The sequence below is a fragment of the Salmo trutta genome, chromosome 27, assembly GCF_901001165.1.
Source record: "Salmo trutta chromosome 27, fSalTru1.1, whole genome shotgun sequence".
In the NCBI taxonomy this organism is placed as follows: domain Eukaryota; kingdom Metazoa; phylum Chordata; class Actinopteri; order Salmoniformes; family Salmonidae; genus Salmo; species Salmo trutta.
The window spans coordinates 21,338,066-21,357,531 of NC_042983.1; the positions used below are offsets into that span (position 1 = coordinate 21,338,066).

General features: G+C 41.9%; 1 protein-coding gene across 10 annotated transcripts in view; it reads left to right on the plus strand.

Annotated features, from left to right (window-relative positions):
• Nucleotides 1-19,197, plus strand: part of pbx3b (pre-B-cell leukemia homeobox 3b) — an 85,078-nt gene extending 65,881 nt beyond the window's left edge. For 2 of the 10 annotated variants that reach the window (XM_029717223.1, XM_029717224.1), the window contains exons 5-11: nt 314-449; nt 2,290-2,319; nt 10,206-10,371; nt 10,973-11,050; nt 11,493-11,605; nt 13,090-13,179; nt 18,623-19,197. In XM_029717223.1, coding sequence (XP_029573083.1) covers nt 314-449; nt 2,290-2,319; nt 10,206-10,371; nt 10,973-11,050; nt 11,493-11,605; nt 13,090-13,179; nt 18,623-18,715 — 706 coding nt within the window. In that variant the 3' untranslated portion in view covers nt 18,716-19,197. The remainder of the gene's footprint in view (nt 1-313; nt 450-2,289; nt 2,320-10,205; nt 10,372-10,972; nt 11,051-11,492; nt 11,606-13,089; nt 13,180-18,622) is intronic. The other 8 variants (XM_029717225.1, XM_029717226.1, XM_029717229.1 and 5 more) reach the window with 6 other exon arrangements.
• Nucleotides 19,198-19,466: the final 269 nt, after the last annotated feature.

Below are 19,466 nucleotides of genomic sequence, written 5' to 3' on the forward strand. Positions count from 1 at the left end.
ACTACACATTACATGCTTGGCCTGGAGATCAGAGACCAACAGACCAAATGAAGCTATGTATGTGTTTCTGTGTTTCTGTGTGTGTTGTGTGTGTTTGTGGGTTTAGCGGTTGGAGGATGGCTTGGTGTGTGTTGATGAGGATGGTGGTGAAAGGAGGACACAATATTCCGCTCCTGAGACCCCCATTCCTCATTATTTTCACCATTTATGTGTGAGATTGATTTGTGCTATTTGTTCGATCCAAATGGATGAGTTAATGCTGGTTTTGCTAATGAGCTTCCTTGGCCTTTCTCTCATTTTGTTCACTATTCAGGCGGAAAAGGAGAAACTTCAGCAAGCAGGCGACGGAAATCTTGAACGAGTATTTCTACTCGCACCTCAGCAACCCATATCCCAGTGAAGAAGCCAAAGAGGAGTTGGCCAAAAAGTGCAGCATTACAGTATCCCAGGTGGGTGCAGCTTCCTTATCTCAGACGCAGTGGCTGGTGGGTATTCAGGGGAGAAAAGGCAGTATACGAGGCCCCTGGCTGCAACTCAAGACCATTCTGGAAGGACGGCTAGGCCACACTATCAGAGAACAATGTCCTTATCTTACCTTGACATTGAGCCTAATGACACCTCAGCTAGGGCAGGTTCGGCCTATCACAGCAGTGGCCACGGGGAGGGGAGGTCAGTGTCCTAATATTGGCTGCAATCAGAGGCCTACAGTGGGTAAGCCCTCCATATATGTCCTCTCTGGGCCTGTTATTCCTCCATACATTTCCACTCTTGGCCTGTTAGTCCTCCATATATGTCCACTCTGGGCCTGTTAGTCCTCCATATATGTCCACTCTGGGCCTGTTAGTCCTCCATAGATGTCCACTCTGGGCCTGTTAGTCCTTCATATATGTCCACTCTGGGCCTGTTAGTCCTTCATATATGTCCTCTCTGGGCCTGTTAGTCCTCCATAGATGTCCACTCTGGGCCTGTTAGTCCTTCATATATGTCCTCTCTGGGCCTGTTAGTCCTCCATAGATGTCCTCTCTGGGCCTGTTAGTCCTCCATAGATGTCCACTCTGGGCCTGTTAGTCCTTCATATATGTCCTCTCTGGGCCTGTTAGTCCTCCATAGATGTCCTCTCTGGGCCTGTTAGTCCTTCATATATGTCCACTCTGGACCTGTTAGTCCTCCATAGATGTCCTCTCTGGGCCTGTTAGTCCTCCATAGATGTCCACTCTGGGCCTGTTAGTCCTTCATATATGTCCACTCTGGGCCTGTTAGTCCTCCATAGATGTCCACTCTGGGCCTGTTAGTCCTTCATATATGTCCTCTCTGGGCCTGTTAGTCCTCCATAGATGTCCTCTCTGGGCCTGTTAGTCCTTCATATATGTCCACTCTGGACCTGTTAGTCCTCCATAGATGTCCTCTCTGGGCCTGTTAGTCCTCCATAGATGTCCACTCTGGGCCTGTTAGTCCTTCATATATGTCCACTCTGGGCCTGTTAGTCCTCCATAGATGTCCACTCTGGGCCTGTTAGTCCTTCATATATGTCCTCTCTGGGCCTGTTAGTCCTCCATAGATGTCCTCTCTGGGCCTGTTAGTCCTTCATATATGTCCACACTGGACCTGTTAGTCCTCCATAGATGTCCTCTCTGGGCCTGTTAGTCCTCCACAGTTGTCCTCTCTGGGCCTGTTAGTCCTCCGTAGATGTCCTTTCTGGGCCTGTTAGTTCTCCACAGTTGTCCTCTCTGGGCCTGTTAGTCCTCCGTAGATGTCCACTCTGGGTCTCCTGCCATTTTCTTTGTCATTCTCTCTGTCTGCTCGATCAGTCCAGGTGGCTGGATGTCAACCTGTATAGGTTATCCAGTTAATCCATATGATGTTTAAAGTACATGTGAAGTCACAGTGCTCAGGCTTAGGCTTGTACATGCAGACGACACTGCTTCACCCAATAAACATTTTGTTTTTACAAACAATTTATGTGACTTTCCCACTTTACCTTTAGGCTAATAGATGGGTTAACCTGAAGGCAATATAATCTCTCACACCCAACCCCCACACCCAAACCAATTCAGCATTGTTATCCTCCTTCACTCTGTTCTGCTACTATTGTTAAAAGTTGGCTCATTTAGATTTGTGTATTCTAGTTCAGATGTTAATCCATGGTTGTTCCAATTTGAGAATTACCTATACAATAAACACTGATTTGCAATGTTCTCTCTTGTCTGTGGGGAGGGGGTGTGGAGGGGTATATTGAGTGTAGTCATGCAGAGTCAGATACTGTAAAAGCCCATTCTTTTTTGCCTTCAGGGGGTGGGAAGCACCATCACAGTATCACAGGTATGTCATGACTTCTCCTGATCCACTGTTGTTGTTTTCATTCTTTTGTATATTTTCTTGGTTTCTGTATGTGCACCTTCACAGTCTACCACTGCACACAGATCCCCTTCCTCACACAAATGGACTGATATCCTGGCATTCAAAATCAGTCTGATGCTATTTTAATGTAGGCGTACCATGCTTACAGCTTTACTGTACGTTTGGCACCAAGCAAGTTCCACTGTGATACATAGAATGTCTGTTATTTTTCTGTTGAATATCACACAATATTGGGTGAGCAGATCGTACGCCAAGGCTAGGTATCATACAACATTTTCATTGTATTTTCAGCACACTTTTGATCATTATTTATGATTGCTAAATACCATTTAAAGACAACAACCATACCACCACATTATATTTTTGGTTTTGATGTCTCATGTCATATCATTTTACTTTTTTGTTATTTCTATAACACAAATCATTTGTTTTCTACACAGTATGCATTTTTTGTTAGTTGTAGATCATCTGCTAGTTATGTCCCTCTTGGTTTTGGAACATGCAGTGTATGTCTAATGTTCTGCTTTCTGCCAGTGTGGTTCATGTTAGTTGAAGGAGTGGGCATTGACCCTCACAAGTGGAACAATTCTCTGTTCTGAGTGCTTGACTTAACAGGGCACTGTAGGAGTTCCCAGGAGGACAAATCAGTCCAGAAATAAGAGGCCTTTTAAGAATTCACTTGAACTCATCTCAAGCCCCATTAGCAGGGTTCTCCTTGACAAGCCTAGTCCACTGCAGCCACTCCTATTGACTACTTTGTAGTGCTTTGGCTCAGTCTTAGTGAGTTAGACTATGTCAAGTCCTCTCTGAGTTTGTTGTCTTACCCAAGCATAGGAGAGCCTGGTGAAGTCAGAAGAGTTACTCCAGAGAATGGGCAGTAATGGCGTGTTTGGGTATTTCCAGATACTCTCAAACTCAATGGTGAGGTTTGTTCACTAAGGAAGGCATTATGTACAGTATTACAGTACCTTTGTATACTTCATTATAGAACTTTCTTTTCATATACACCACTTGTGACTGTAGTATAAATATGTGAATCAATAAGCATTAGATATCAGTCTGATGGTTATCACATATGTCTAGGTGGAATCTACTGCTTTGATTTATGGATTGACTAAGTAGGTTTAGGTGGACATTACACAATGCCAACTGAGTGTGTGTTTCATTGCATGAGCATATACTGAACAAAACTTTAAATGCAACATGTAAAGTGTTGGTCCCATGTTTCATGAGCTGAAATAATAGATCCCAGAAATGTTCCATACTCACAAAAAGGTTATTGCTCAAAAATGTTGTGCTCAAATGTGTTTACATCCCTGTTAGTGAGCATTTCTACTTTGTCAAGATAATCCATCCACCTGACTGGTGTGGCATATCAAGAAGCTGATTAAACAGCATGATCATTATACAGATGCATCTTGATAGTACGTGTTCCGTTTGTATTTTTGTTCAGTATAATTTGAGCCAGTTTGCTACAGCAGGAAAATAATCCTGCATCAACAAGAAATGTGAATTATTATTTGTATTATAATTCATGGACATTTTTTGTAGTGGTTGATAAATCTTTCCTTAGGGAAAATCAAGTCTGACATTTTAAAGTGGATATTACAAACTTTAGAAGCATTTTTAAACCTTGAATACACTACAAGTTTGCATTTCCTGCTGTGCAGGAAAATCCTCAGCACCAAAAGAGTGTTAAAGTTAAGATCCTACATCTGTAATTCTGTTGTTCAAGATATTACCTCACTTCATGAAGCGATGGCCCTCTACATTCAGGATGCAGTCTTACTGTATTATTTCACTCTGTCAGTATGCATGTGTGACAATAAAGGTGTGGGATTGGACGGCAGTGGTTTCTGTCAGTGTTTATGGATGTGCCAGGGGCCATAATTGATATAATCTATAGACAGTGCTGCTGTGAGGGGGCACTCTGCTCCCAGAGCACAGACAGGGACAGGCAGCCCTCTAAACGGACAAAAGAGAGAGAGCTCAGAACACAGGGCCGTTTCAGCACCACAATCTGTGTTTACCCATTTCAGAGCTCACAGTCTTCACACATATCAATATTTCAGGTCATTATATATTTAGGCGAGGGATGCCTTGGGTTAAGGTGTTAAGTATTCATGTTCTCTGTTCTATTATTGATAATATTAGCAGCAGGATGGCCACTGAAACCCCTTTGTCTGTATAATTAAGACCCATGTTTGAGGTTTCGTTAAAGAGTCTCCCGAAGAAGACCTTATAAATCCAGTGGTATTGAGATCTTGGAAAGATCATCTATTCCCTTTCAATGACAAGAGCAGTGTATTGACCCGGAGTGGGGTAGAAATGTTAGTGAATTATTAACTACTCTTACATGCCCTCTCTAGTGGGTCACTGAGAACAAACTCGGTGTCGTGTTCTTGCAAGGAGTCTGCATGACCATTATACAATCGCTCCTTTTGATGCAGCTGCTGAGGTCAGGTAATTCAGTCTTTCAACTTGGCTCCCACTACACAGGGAAGTCAATTGAATGCACAGTCTGCCACAAGATAAAAGGGAATTAGTTCTGTGGATTGGGTTGTGGTCCCTACCTTACGGTGCCTGCATTTACACAATGTTTACCTCAACTGTGAATCACCAAAGCCAGAGTTGAGTGGGCAGGAGAAAAATGTGTGTGACCAGGGGAAGTGGCCCCTTAATACCCAGGGTAGAGGATGCTAACACTGCTGAGGCTGTGTAATCTAACAACACCAGTGGTTAAACACAGTCATAACAACTTGTCCTGAATAATATACTGCTCAAAAAAATAAAGGGAACACTTAAACAACACAATGTAACTCCAAGTCAATCACACTTCTGTGAAATCAAACTGTCCACTTAGGAAGCAACACTGATTGACAATACATTTCACATGCTGTTGTGCAAATGGAATAGACAACAGGTGGAAATTATAGGCAATTAGCAAGACACCCCAAATAAAGGAGTGGTTCTGCAGGTGGTGACCACAGACCACTTCTCAGTTCCTATGCTTCCTGGCTGATGTTTTGGTCACTTTTGAATGCTGGCGGTGCTTTCACTCTAGTGGTAGCATGAGACGGAGTCTACAACCCACACAAGTGGCTCAGGTAGTGTAGCTCATCCAGGATGGCACATCAATGCGAGCTGTGGCAAGAAGGTTTGCTGTGTCTGTCAGCGTAGTGTCCAGCGCATGGAGGCGCTACCAGGAGACAGGTCAGTACATCAGGAGACGTGGAGGAGGCCGTAGGAGGGCAACAACCCAGCAGCAGGACCGCTACCTCCGCCTTTGTGCAAGGAGGAGCAGGGGGAGCACTGCCAGAGCCCTGCAAAATGACCTCCAGCAGGCCACAAATGTGCATGTGTCTGCTCAAACGGTCAGTAACAGACTCCATGAGGGTGGTATGAGGGCCCGACGTCCACAGGTGGGGGTTGTGCTTACAGCCCAACACCGTGCAGGACGTTTGGCATTTGCTAGAGAACACCAAGATTGGCAAATTCGCCACTGGCGCCCTGTGCTCTTCACAGATGAAAGCAGGTTCACACTGAGCACATGTGGCAGACGTGACAGAGTCTGGAGACGCCGTGGAGAACATTCTGCTGCCTGCAACATCCTCCTGCATGACCGGTTTGGCGGTGGGTCAGTCATGGTGTGGGGTGGCATTTCTTTGGGGGACCGCACAGCCCTCCATGTGCTCGCCAGAGGAAGCCTGACTGCCATTAAGTACCGAGATGAGATCCTCAGACCCCTTGTGAGACCATATGCTGGTGCGGTTGGCCCTGTGTTCCTCCTAATGCAAGACAATGCTAGACCTCATGTGGCTGGAGTGTGTCAGCAGTTCCTGCAAGAGGAAGGCATTGATGCTATGGACTGGCCCGCCCGTTCCCCAGACCTGAATCCAATTGAGCACATCTGGGACATCATGTCTCACTCCATCCACCAACGCCACGTTGCACCACAGACTGTCCAGGAGTTGGCGGATGCTTTAGTCCAGGTCTGGGAGGAGATCCCTCAGGAGACCATCCGCCACCTCATCAGGAGCATGCCCAGGCGTTGTAGGGAGGTCATACAGGCACGTGGAGGCCACACACACTACTGAGCCTCATTTTGACTTGTTTTAAGGACATTACATCAAAGTTGGATCAGCCTGTAGTGTGGTTTTCCACTTTAATTTTAAGTGTGACAATGGATTTCCATTGATTATTTTTGTGTGATTTTGTTGTCAGCACATTCAACTATGTAAAGAAAAAAGTATTTAATAAGAATATTTCATTCATTCATATCTAGGATGTGTTATTTTAGTGTTCCCTTTATTTTTTTGAGCAGTGTAGAAAACACTGACCAGGTCTTCACAAACTGATATATTCAATAGAATTTCCCCATCGTATGATCTGTCGAAAGCAATTCTGTTTTTGAATTGATTGTAATACTTTTCTATTTCAAGCATTCATGTAACACAATGTTGAATACTGGAGAGTTCATTATTTCTATCAATAATCAGAAGCAAATATATTTGAGAACTACTGTTTCCAATAGAACTATAGCCCCAGTCGAACTATAACCCCAGTATAACTGTAGCCCCAGTAGAAGTATAGCCCCAGTAGAACTACAGCCCAAGTAGAACTATAACCCCAGTGGAACTATGGCCCCAGTAGATCTATAACCCCAGTGGAACTATGGCCCCAGTAGAACTGTAGCCCCAGTAGAACTGTAGCCCCAGTAGAACTGTAGCCCCAGTAGATCTACAGCCCCAGTAGAACCATAACCCCAGTAGAACTACAGCCCCAGTAGATTTATAACCCCAGTAGAACTATAACCCCAGTAGAACTATAACCCCAGTAGAACTACAGCCCCAGTAGAACTACAGCCCCAGTAGAACTACAACCCCAGTAGAACTATAACCCCAGTAGAACCCCAGCCCCAGTAGAACTACAGCCCCAGTAGAACTATAACCCCAGCCCCAGTAGAACTACAGCCCCAGTAGAACTACAACCCCAGTAGATCTATAGCCCCAGTAGAACTATAACCCCAGTAGAACTATAACCCCAGTAGAACTACAGCCCCACTAGAACTATAACCCCAGTAGAACTATAACCCCAGTAGAACTATAGCCCCAGTAGAACTACAGCCCCAGTAGAACTATAACCCCAGTAGAACTACAGCCCCAGTAGAACTACAGCCCCAGTAGAACTACAACCCCATTAGAACTATAACCCCAGTAGAACTACAGCCCCAGTAGAACTACAACCCCAGTAGAACTACAACCCCAGTAGAACTATAACCCCAGTAGAACTACAGCCCCACTAGAACTACAACCCCAGTAGAACTATAGCCCCAGTAGAACTACAGCCCCAGTAGAACTATAACCCCAGTAGAACTATAACCCCAGTAGAACTACAGCCCCAGTAGAACTACAACCCCATTAGAACTATAACCCCAGTAGAACTACAACCCCAGTAGAACTACAACCCCAGTAGAACTATAGCCCCAGTAGAACTACAGCCCCAGTAGAACTATAACCCCTGTAGAACTATAACCCCAGTAGAACTACAACCCCAGTAGAACTATAGCCCCACTAGAACTACAGCCCCAGTAGATCTATAGCCCCAGTAGAACTATAACCCCAGTAGACTATAGCCCCACTAGAACTATAACCCCACTAGAACTATAGCGAAACCAAAACCAGTGATAGTCACCATGGTGATTAACATTATAACCATTTTTCAAAGGCCTCTCATATATTGCTAATCCAAGCTCATTGTCATTATCGTTGTGTTTATTATGCACTATAATGCCATGTAGATGGCATTCATAAAAGTGTCTGGCTGTGGTGTGGCTAGGTAGTTTTCATTATGTTGTGTTAAAACAGCGCTGCTGATAAGTGACTTCTTTATGATGCGCTGTGAGGCCCATAGATGCCATTGAAGCAGACAGGTACGGGCTCGGTCCTCCATGTGATTTCATAAAGAATCGATTAAAGGTAGCTACAGCCATTACCCAGCAGCACACACACACACATAGACAGACAGACAGGCAGCTCAGCTCAGCCGTTACTATTAGATGAAACAGGCCAGAGGCTTTAGAGAGCTGTCTGGAGGCTTCTTTTTACCTATGCTTTGTTTTAGCTCTCTTAAATGTTAGCCCAAGTACTGTACCTCAGAATCATTACTGATATTAACTGCATTATAGTTCTGCATTTTGTGAAATATAAGAATGCCATTGTATTTGTCTTAAAGTGATTTCTCAAAGCATGGTAATGTGTTTTTATTTCCAGTTAAATATATACAGTAATATATATATATATATATATATATATAAACCTATATAAAAGTGCATAAAAACCTCTCTCTGAGTGGTATCATTACTGGGATGTTACTGTAAATATATATATATACAGTAATATCCCAATAATGATACCACTCAGAGAGAGGTTTTTATGCTCTGCAGTGGTGTTGGTGATCTGGCTCAAAGGTTGAGACTGCCTGCATCCTCACTGCCCTTAACATCCACTGTAAGCAGGTTAAGTAAAAAGGATGATGGCTAGGGCTTTCATTGCTTCCAATTAAACCTTGCTTGTTAGTTTAACCTCTAGGTAAACACATTAAACAATTGATGTCAAGGAAACCCTGCCAACAGTGGCATCGCCTGAATGGTCATTCATTTTAATTGCCTAGATATTAAAGATTTAGAAGCACAGAGACACGCAGGATAGAAACGATCTGATGTCATGCAAATCCAGTTGGTTTGCGCATGCTGCAGCATTGGCGGGCTGCTGGAGATATTAAAATGTAAGCGCAGGGGTGGAAATTAAATAAAGCTTCATTAGGGGCAGCTGCTCTTTGGCTGGTCCGGCAGCAGGCTGCAGGAGCTGAGAGGAGCCATAGCACGGCGACAGGCCACTCTAATTTATAGGCCTATTAAAACACAACCCTAATCTCTTTATTATTCCACTCTTATTGCAGAGCCAGCCCTCACAACCTGGGACATTTATTTCTTTATTTATTTTCCTTTTTTTCTTTCTTTCTTTCTTTCTTTCTTTCTTTCTTTCTTTCTACCATGAGTTTGGAAGGATTTATTTCTGTCACTGTGCTGTAATACTGTAGTATTAGTCATAATGATATAATACAAATATAAGCATTTAGAAATAGAAATATAGAAACTGCACTTTTTAATTATAGAAGCTATACTTTTTACAGTTTTTAATGTTGGCATTTATTATTGTTGAAGTGATAGCTAAACTGTGATGATAGCGTTTCAATTAATAGAGACACAGCAAACATTTTGCCCTGAGATTGTGTTTCATATGGACACAAAAGTTCCTCATGAACGTTGTGTTGTAGGCCTCACTGTTACTCGTTGACCTCACCATAGCACCACAATGCCTGTATTATGCAGCCTGGCTGACTGAATGTGCAGTGGCCAGACATGGGTTTGATGCTCTGCACTGGTGGACTAAGAAATCATCTTCATTAATATTCATCTGTGTATCTGTTAAGCAAGTTCTACCACCAGTGCAGTAGCAAATAAGTCTACACATAAAATGTCTGAACTTATTTACAATCTGAGAAATGTTCAGTGTGTGTTTTGGGAGGGAAGCAGCCCCTTGTGTGTTGGTTTTGTCAAGAGACAAACAGAGAGCATGTCATGCTCCTTTCTATGATAACGCACAAGTGATTCCTGATTATTGCTTAATTAGCCTGCATACCCAGTGGACATTATTGCAGGGGCTGGGAATTGAGTACTTGATGGACCCAAACGTGACATCTTGAAACAATCACACTGCTCAGTGCACAGTGCCTTGGCTGCTTGACGTCTGACACCTCGGCTCTCCCTCTGCTCTCTCCCCCAGGTATCCAACTGGTTCGGCAACAAGAGAATCCGGTACAAGAAGAACATAGGCAAGTTCCAGGAAGAAGCTAACCTGTACGCTGCTAAGACTGCAGTAACAGCAGCGCATGCAGTGGCCGCCGCAGTGCAGAACAGCCAGACCAACTCCCCTACCACACCCAACTCCGGTAGGCACCCCTGTGCAGGCCCTAACTCTGCCATCCACCCCCAGCCCTCAGTCCCCAGCCCCCCATGCTTAACCCCCACTCACGCACCATTCACACAGGCAGGAGTGACAGGCACTGCTCCCAGCCTTGGGATCACAGAGTCTCCTGTCTGATACAGTCGATGCCAAATAAGACAGGCAAACTCATGCATAAAGAGTGCATTCTTGGTTTGTGAACCGAGAACAGATGTATATCTGACAAAAAGACAATTCAAAATGATGTCACTGAGGTTTTGTTTTCCCTTGACTTTTCCTCAGCCCCCCCTCTAATTTGTCAAACTGTAGCTCCACTGTATGGTAGTGCATTTTATTCTAAGAGAGATTGAAAATAATAGCTGGGAGCAGTTAGAGTAGACTGTATAGGTTACACCAATGTGAAATAACAACAGCAATGCACACAATTGTTAATGAATAATGGGACTCACAAATGACAGTACAAAGACATCCAACAGAATGTATAGTCCAGGAGAATGACTGTGATTTTGGACTTGGCTGACCTGACAAGGGGATGTGATCTGGTAAGCGATAGCTATTTGAAGTGGTCCCCTTTTTCTTGCACCCAGGATTCCAGATGAAAGATGAAGAATTTCAGCTGGACTCTGCAGAGAGCAAAAACACTCTTTTAACCAACATGTTTACTGGTACTGCTCTTTTCATAAGCTTCTTATTGTCCTTGTCATTGGTATATGATATTTCCCCACTAACAGTAGATAGGAAGTTAGGGATGTGGAACAAATTGGGAGCTTAAAGCGATCAGCCACATGTTGGATCACTGTTTGTTTCATGTGATTTTTATTGAATTTGTTTTGCCTCTCTTTTTTGTGGACAATCTGAATACCCTCCTCAGAATTATGACATGATCACTATCCTCTCCTTTATCATGTGTTTCCTTGCTTCCCTTCCTTTTGTAGTTGCTTGCTTTTTGGGAATCTAGTAACCGAGTGTAGTATTGAGTGTTGTGTATGTACAGTAGAGTGTGTTTGTGTGTCTCTGTGTGCTTATGTGTGTGTGTTTAGTTAGTATGTACTCTTTCCTCGTAGCCTTCTATATAGTTATTCAGCTACTTACATCTTCCCTTTCCAGGTTCTTCAGGTTCTTTTAACCTCCCAAACTCTGGGGACATGTTCTTGAGCATGCAGTCTCTGAATGGGGATTCTTACCAAGGGGCACAAGTCGGAGCCAATGTGCAGTCACAGGTAGGAGCCACAAACAGGGACAGGTCTTATGTGCAAATGCTCAGAGCCGTCCCAGTTTTGCCTGTGTGCTGAGCCATCCACAGTGCAGTCTTGAAGTACAGTAACTAAGACATGCTTCCCACATTGGGCCAGCTCAGATTCCCACAGTGTCACAGTCTCTACTGTAAAAGTGACAATGTGGGCTCCATTGTCTATTTTGAGAACATTGACAGTGTTTACTGACTGTAATTCGCTTTGGATGGAATATTCTGGCCTACCTAAAAATATCACACCCCATTGCTATCAACAATTATTTCTAAAAGACTCCAGAAAATGTATTTATTTAATCTCTGTAACTGACTCGATTGAAGATTCCCATTTTGTGAATGCATTTGGCTTTGACTTGAGCTCTTGGGTTGGTGTTGGGTTTTATGGTATTGTATTCCTCCTACAGTCCTGTCTTGTATTCTTTCCTGTCTTTGTCTCATTTTGGTTGTGTTACATTTTGTTGTTGTTGTTGTCATCCATTATGTTATTTCTTCAGGTTTAGAGACAGACATAGAGAAACATTGCCAGAAGATACTGACCCTACCGTTACACTTGTTTATACTGAACTGCACTGGGGTCGAAACACAATCATGGTTACATTAAGACACCATGGAGCCGTCGTGAGATATGGGTTGGAAAATGTACCTCAATGCAGGGATGGGATATTCCACTGTACTAAAAATGTTACCTTTATCCACACTGCTCCATATAGAAGATTGGAATTACAACCAGTTTTCCCGGAAACCTGCCCTTTTTGTTCTCATGCTAGCTAGCATTAGCCACATCAGCCATTATTGAATGGCATGTGGCGTTGAACAACAAAGGAGCGGATTGGCTGACACTGCCATTCCAAAATGTGGCTAATGCTAGCTAGCATGAGAACAAAAAGGGCAGGTTTCCGGGAAAACTGGTTGTAATTCCAATCTTCTATATGGAGCAGTGTGGATAAAGGTAACATTTTTAGTACAGTGGAATATCCCATCCCTGCATTGAGGTACATTTTCCGACCAGTATCTTGCGCCGGCTCCATGGTGTCTTAATGTAACCATGATTGTGTTCCGACCCCAATGCAGCTCAGTGTAAACAAGTGTAACGGTAGGGTCAGTATTTTCTGGCAAAGAGAAACATATCCATAAACATGTCAGATGCCCCCATTAGAACTAGAGATTAATGGTTTTGGACATAGTCGCAGGAAGTAGGGGTGCTGAGGGTACCCCCCCTCCCAACAACAGCACCCCCAACCCATCTTCCAGCTGCCATGGTTTCATAAAGTGCACACACCAATCATAACATCATGGAGAGATTAGTCTGGTTAACGTGTTGTCTGTGTCTCATAGTCCCTTCCCACATGGAGTAAGTTTTGTATGTTTTGAAACATGGCATTGAGCATGTGTGTTAATGTAAAACCCCATGCCATAGTGAGTTGACAGCCATGCCCACCCTCTCTCTCCCATCAGGTGGATACCCTGCGCCATGTTATCAGTCAGACGGCAGGATACAGTGAAGCTCTAGGGGGGAACACTATGTACAGTCCACACGGCTTGAATGTAAGTGTCTCTGCTTCCTCTTCCTCTAGGTACCATTCTGGAGATAGTGGTTATACCTTGAACAGACCTTTTCCAAACTGGATCCATTCTACTGTAAACATTAGTCACAGTATGTTAGTAGTAAGCTCGGATACAGTTCACCTTGCCTTGCTTCCCACTGTGTGATAAAAGTGAAAGCTTAGGCAAATTAATTGCACTCATTTATTTTCTTTCTTGACCAGTTATAAATTTCCTTTTCTCAGAACAAAGTTTTGAATGTTACTAGAAAAGGTTTTATGGAAATCTAGGCTGTCAGGAACATAGTAAGAATAGATGGCTAATCTGAGCTCAGTGAGCCAGGGAAGTGAGAAACTCCATTCCGCACTGCCATAGCAAATGATTGAGCTTCTTAAAGGATGAAGCGAACATGTGACATAGGAGATTAGAGATTGTAGGTATGTTGACACATTTTCATTGCAGGAGGATAAAAGCATAGTTTAATAAAGCACACATAGATCATAGTGCAGGTGTAATAAAATCCCCCTGTTTTTGCTTTTATAAACATCTTGTAATATCTTATGTGACTGAAACCAAAATGAAATGAGTAGGCTTTTAGTTGTGTATCTATGTTTGATTTAGCTTTTTTTAAATGCTTCAGAGACATTGCCATATCCTTATCATCATGATAAAATATGAAAGTGAGATCGCCTGCAGCCTTTTACAGACGTGAATTCCATCTTCCTTGATGAGGCCTGATATGGTGCTTTTTTGTAATACAGTGCATAATCTGAAGCCATCAGAGTAAAGATTAATTTATTTGATGAGAGAGAGCAAGAAAAGAGAAGCAGAGGGAGGATGAGAAATGGCTACTGACATATTTCCCTTAGCAATATCAGAGAGAAAATATTACCATTTGTTGTCTTTATGTTGCCATGGTTGGGACAGTGAAGGCTCAGTTATCTTCAGCTTCCCATCATGACAGCTATTGTTATTGAGAGGCATTTGAATATCATGAGCTTATATGTACAGTCTAAAATAATCATATAAAAGTTAGACATTTTCAGTAATACAAAGAGATAATCCGAATACTTTCGACATTATGAACCTTGGTCAATCATTTCGATTATAATTTTTTTCTTCAAACTTGAAAATCACTCCAGTCCCAATTCATTGTATAAAAGTTGGATACATGCTGTTGAAGTCAGAAGTTTACATACACTTACGTTGGAGTCATTAAAATTCATTTTTCAACCACTCCACAAATATCTTGTTAACAAACTATAGTTTTGGCAAGTTGGTTAGGACATCTACTTTTAATTTTTCCAATAATTGTTTACAGACAGATTATTTCACTTATAATTCACTGTATCACAATTCCAGTGGGTCAGAAGTTTACATACACTAAGTTGACTGTGCCTTTAAACAGCTTGGAAAATTCCAGAAAATTATGTCATGGCTTTAGAAGCTTCTGATAGGCTAATTGACATAATTAGAGTCAATTGGAGGTGTACCTGTGGATGTATTTCAAGGCCTACCTTCAAACTCAGTGCCTCTTTGCTTGACATCATGGGAAAATCAAAAGAAATCAGTCAAGATTCCAAACGCCTGATGGTACCACGTTCATCTGTACAAACAATAGTACGCAAGTATAAACACCATGGGACCACACAGCCGTCATACCGCTCAGGAAGGAGACACGTTCTGTCTCCTAGAGTTGAACATACTTTGGTGTGAAAAGTGCAAATCAATCCCAGAACAACAGCAAAGGACCCTGTGAAGATGCTGGAGGAAACAGGTACAAAAGTATCTATATCCACAGTAAAACGAGTCCTATATCGACAGCAAGGAAGGAGCCACTGCTTCAAAACCGCCATAAAAAAAACACTATGGTTTGCAACTGCACATGGGGACAAAGATCATACTTTTTGGAGAAATGTCCTCTGGTCTGATGAAACAAAAATAGAACTGTTTGGCCATAATGACCATCATTATGTTTGGAGGAAAAAGGGGGAGGCTTGCAAGCCGAAGAACACCATCCCAACCGTGAAGCACGGGGGTGGCAGCATCATGTTGTGGGGGTGCTTTGCTGCAGGAGTGACTGGTGCACTTCACAAAATAGATGGCATCATGAGGCAGGAAAATTATGTGGATATATTGAAGCAACATCTCAAGACATCAGTCAGGAAGTTAAAGCTTGGTTGCAAATGGGTCTTCCAAATGGACAATGACCCCAAGCATACTTCCAAAGTTGTGGCAAAATGGCTTAAGGACAACAAAGTCAAGGTATTGGATTGACCATCACAAAGCCCTGACTTCAATCCCATAGAAAATTTGTGGGCAGAACTGAAAAAGCTTGTGCGAGCAAGGAGGCCTACAAACCTGACTCAGTTACACCAGCCCTGTCAGGAGGAATGGGCCAAAATTCACCCAACTTATTGTGGGAAGCTTATGGAAGGCTACCCGAAACGTTTGACCCAAGTTAAACAATTTCAAGGCAATGCTACCAAATACTAATTGAGTGTATGTAAACTTCTGACCCACTGGGAATGTGATGAAAGAAATAAAAGCTGAAATGAATCATTCTCTCTGCTATTTTTCTGACATTTCATATTCTTAAAATTAAGTGGTGATTCTAACTGACCTATGACAGGGCATTTTATGATTAAATGTCAGGAATTGTGAAAAACAGACTTTAAATGTATTTGGCTAAGGTGTATGTAAACTTCCGACTTCAACTGTATTTGGAAGAACATTAAATGAGCACACCGTTTTTTTGTGGTGTTTACAATGTAAGCAAGCACTCTCTTGCTAAACTATAACACAGGCTGTCATTAGTGTTCTCAGACAGAGCTTGCTGTCATTTTGGTTTTGTTGAGCACCCTTTAGCCTGCAGGCCTTTAGAAGAAGTGTCAACCTCTAGCAGGCTCAACTGAAGTGTTTCACACTCTCCCACAAGGTTTCTCACTTTCCTTCACTGTTTAAGCCAGAGCTCACTTAATCACCACATGAGAATATGCTCTGAAATCCAACATTATTGACAAGTCAACACATCCAATAAGAGCACCTGCGAAAAGAGAAATATCCAGGCAACAAAAAAACATGCTTTAGATAATTAATTTCAAGAGATGGAGAGGCCTTCTCATCCAGCAACACTCTTATTTCAATGCAGTACCGACATTGTGACAAAGCAGACCAGATATAGCTATGTATTGACCTATTCCAGGCGATCTAAATCATCTAAATACTAATTCCGCCAATAAGCCACATGAGTACTAGAGCTCCCAGTTTACGGTAATGCAGACAAATTGTTTTGATAATGAAGTGCATCATAGGTAAATGAGCATACGCTAACCTTTTGTTTTGTTGATATGACAGAGGTGATCCAGCAAAGGCTAGTCCCTGCCGCGAGCCAAGCCAAGTAAGGCTGGCTCAGACTGGCTCTCTTGGAAAGGGCCTGCCCTGTCACTTCCACTCACTTCCACCTCACCCAGCCCCAGCCTTCCCTCTTCCTGACTGACAGAAGAATATGTAGCAACAAGCTGCTGAAATCTGATGGGACATTGATTTCAGAGTTCGCTCCCATTGGCTGAGACATGAGGCCAATTTGTTTCAAGGAGTCTCATTGCTAATGCTAATATAACGCAGATAATGCCCATTTGCTTGGCAGTTATACTATATCAAAGGAGACTATGGATGGGAGATATCAAATTAAGTCAATGAATTCTAATGTATCTTTTTGCGCAATATTCCAAATACCTGTATGGCAATAATAATAAAAAATATATATTTTTATGAACGTTTATTTCCGCTTGTTCTCATGATGTATTTTTGGTCTTGTGTCTTTTGCTCCTCTGTGCTGTGTGCACCTTCCCATTTACATCTGAGATCTATATCTAATGACGAGATGCTCATGTCTCCGTCCTAACAATGGGAGTTGTTGTGCCAAAGGCGGGAAGGCATGTGACAAGCTTAGGTCCAAAATAAACACATAGAAATGCATTGGGCTTATTTTGGACAGATTTTAGTGAGAGTGAAACTTCTTGCTTCGCCTCTTCCTCTCTGTTTACACACACACACCAAGCCCCTCCCCCTGCCACTCACAACAACAAAGATGAGAGAGCACTTCTTCCTCTCTGACAAGCGGTTTCAACTCGCCATTTGCATTTGAGGTTTGGTCCAACAGAATCAGTCATATGGACACAGAAACACACTGAGACATTTTACTGTAATAGAGAAGTTAACCTTTCTAACGATACACTTTTTGTGTCTCAACTCCTCATTGTGCGCAGAGCAGACGTTACTAAAACAGGAGTATCAATGAACATGATTGTGGAAAATATATGCTCAGTTTGTCCCGCTAGCAGCAGTTATACTAGTTGTCTAGTTTGTGTTTTATAAATATGCAATAAACATAAAACACAATTATATAAAGAATTGGCAACTCGTTCTCATTCTGAGAAATAAGGTAGGCCACTTGATTTCAACATCTGAACAAAGTGGACAGGCTAGCATGCTGTTCAAACAGTTGGAGACGGACAGAAAGGTGTGTTCATAACAATTCAACCTTGTTAACTAGCAAATAGATAGAATTTTGCTAAACTTTAAATATTAAGATTATCTGGCTACTCACTGAAATGTAGGCTTGTGCTTGACTGATTGTTTATGAGACCTGTGTTCATTTTCTATCATGCCTGCTGCAAGAAGTTAGTCAAATCAAAATCAAATGAAATTGTATTTGTCACATGCACCGAATACAACTGGTGTTGACTTTACCGTGAAGTGCTTGCTTACGAGGAATTCCAAACTATGTTTAAAATAATAATAATAAAAAATATGTAACACGAGTAATACAAGTGCATTTTCATAAACAGACTTGAAAGCCAGATCACTGATTATTGCAAAAACAAATCCCAGGTTAAACTATTTTGATGAAATAATACAATTATTACTGCCTCTTTTGGTTTTGCAAGGTTTATATTTAGCCTATTGTAGGTATAATTTCACAAGCCAGGAATTCATTAGTTTACTGCTGACTGTTTAAAATGCAGTGTATTGACCTTTAATTGTACAACAAAGCTTATTTAGAAAATTGCCCATATACATCGTGAATCGCCCAAGTGTGTAAAAATGTAGCTATGATTTTTAAGCCATATCGCCCAGCCTATTTTTATAAGTGAATTAGTAAATGAGCATATGTACACACACATACTGTGTACACAATGAGAATGACTATTATACCTTATGTTTTGGTTATCTTTATTCTACTAAATATATTTTATTGTACAGAGATATCTTATTCTCCCTCACATGAAAATGTCTTTTGGGGAATAATAACTGGTCTTGATTACAAATAGAGGCTCCTTACAAAAGCATTAGGTTGTTAACATGGACTTCTTCATTTGTAGTGAGATATTATATTACTAAGTGTTTAATTGTGATCCCTTCTCTTCTGCTTCCTTCCTAGGCTAATGGGGGATGGCACGATACAACTACTCCATCTGCTGTAATCTCCCCAACAGAAGGACCTGGAAGTGTGCACTCTGATACCTCAAATTGATCTCTGTTATCGATGCATCTGATCCCCAAGCTGTAAAGCCTGAACTTTCACTGACTGACCAACCAGAGAGGATAAACAAAACTTTTTTTTCAGAACTAATTGTCTGCTGCATCTACCAGAGTCCTCAACTCCCCTCGCAATGACTTTCTACAATATGGACACCTGATGTTTTCTTGGTAGTTCAGTGAAGTCATCACTCAAACTTCATCAGTCTCATGATTATAATTCACCATTGCTATAGTTATGTTTGTCATTTGAAGGGGTAAGCACGTACTGTACAAATCAAACAAGACCCAGATCTTTATTGTGCAACATTCATTTCAATTGACAATTGATTTAAGAATGATCTTTCCCAAGCTGAAATTATTCCCAGTGCTGAGTGTATGACATTATGTGTTGTCATAGGTATTCTAAAACGTTTTGGTTTTGAAATGCAATATATATACAGTACAAGTCAAATGTTTGGACACACCCACTCATTCCAGGGTTTTTCTTCATTTTTACTATTTTCTACATTGTAGAATAATAGTGAAGACATGAAAACTATGAAATAACACATATGGAATCATGTAGTAACAGAAAAGCGTTAAACAAATATATATTTTAAATTTGAGATTCTTCAAAGTAGCCACCCTTTGCCTTGATGACAGCTTTACCCACTCTTGGCATTCTCTCAACCAGCTTCATGAGGTAGTCACCTGGAATGCATTTCAATTAACAGGTGTACCTTGATTTGTGGAATTTATTTCCT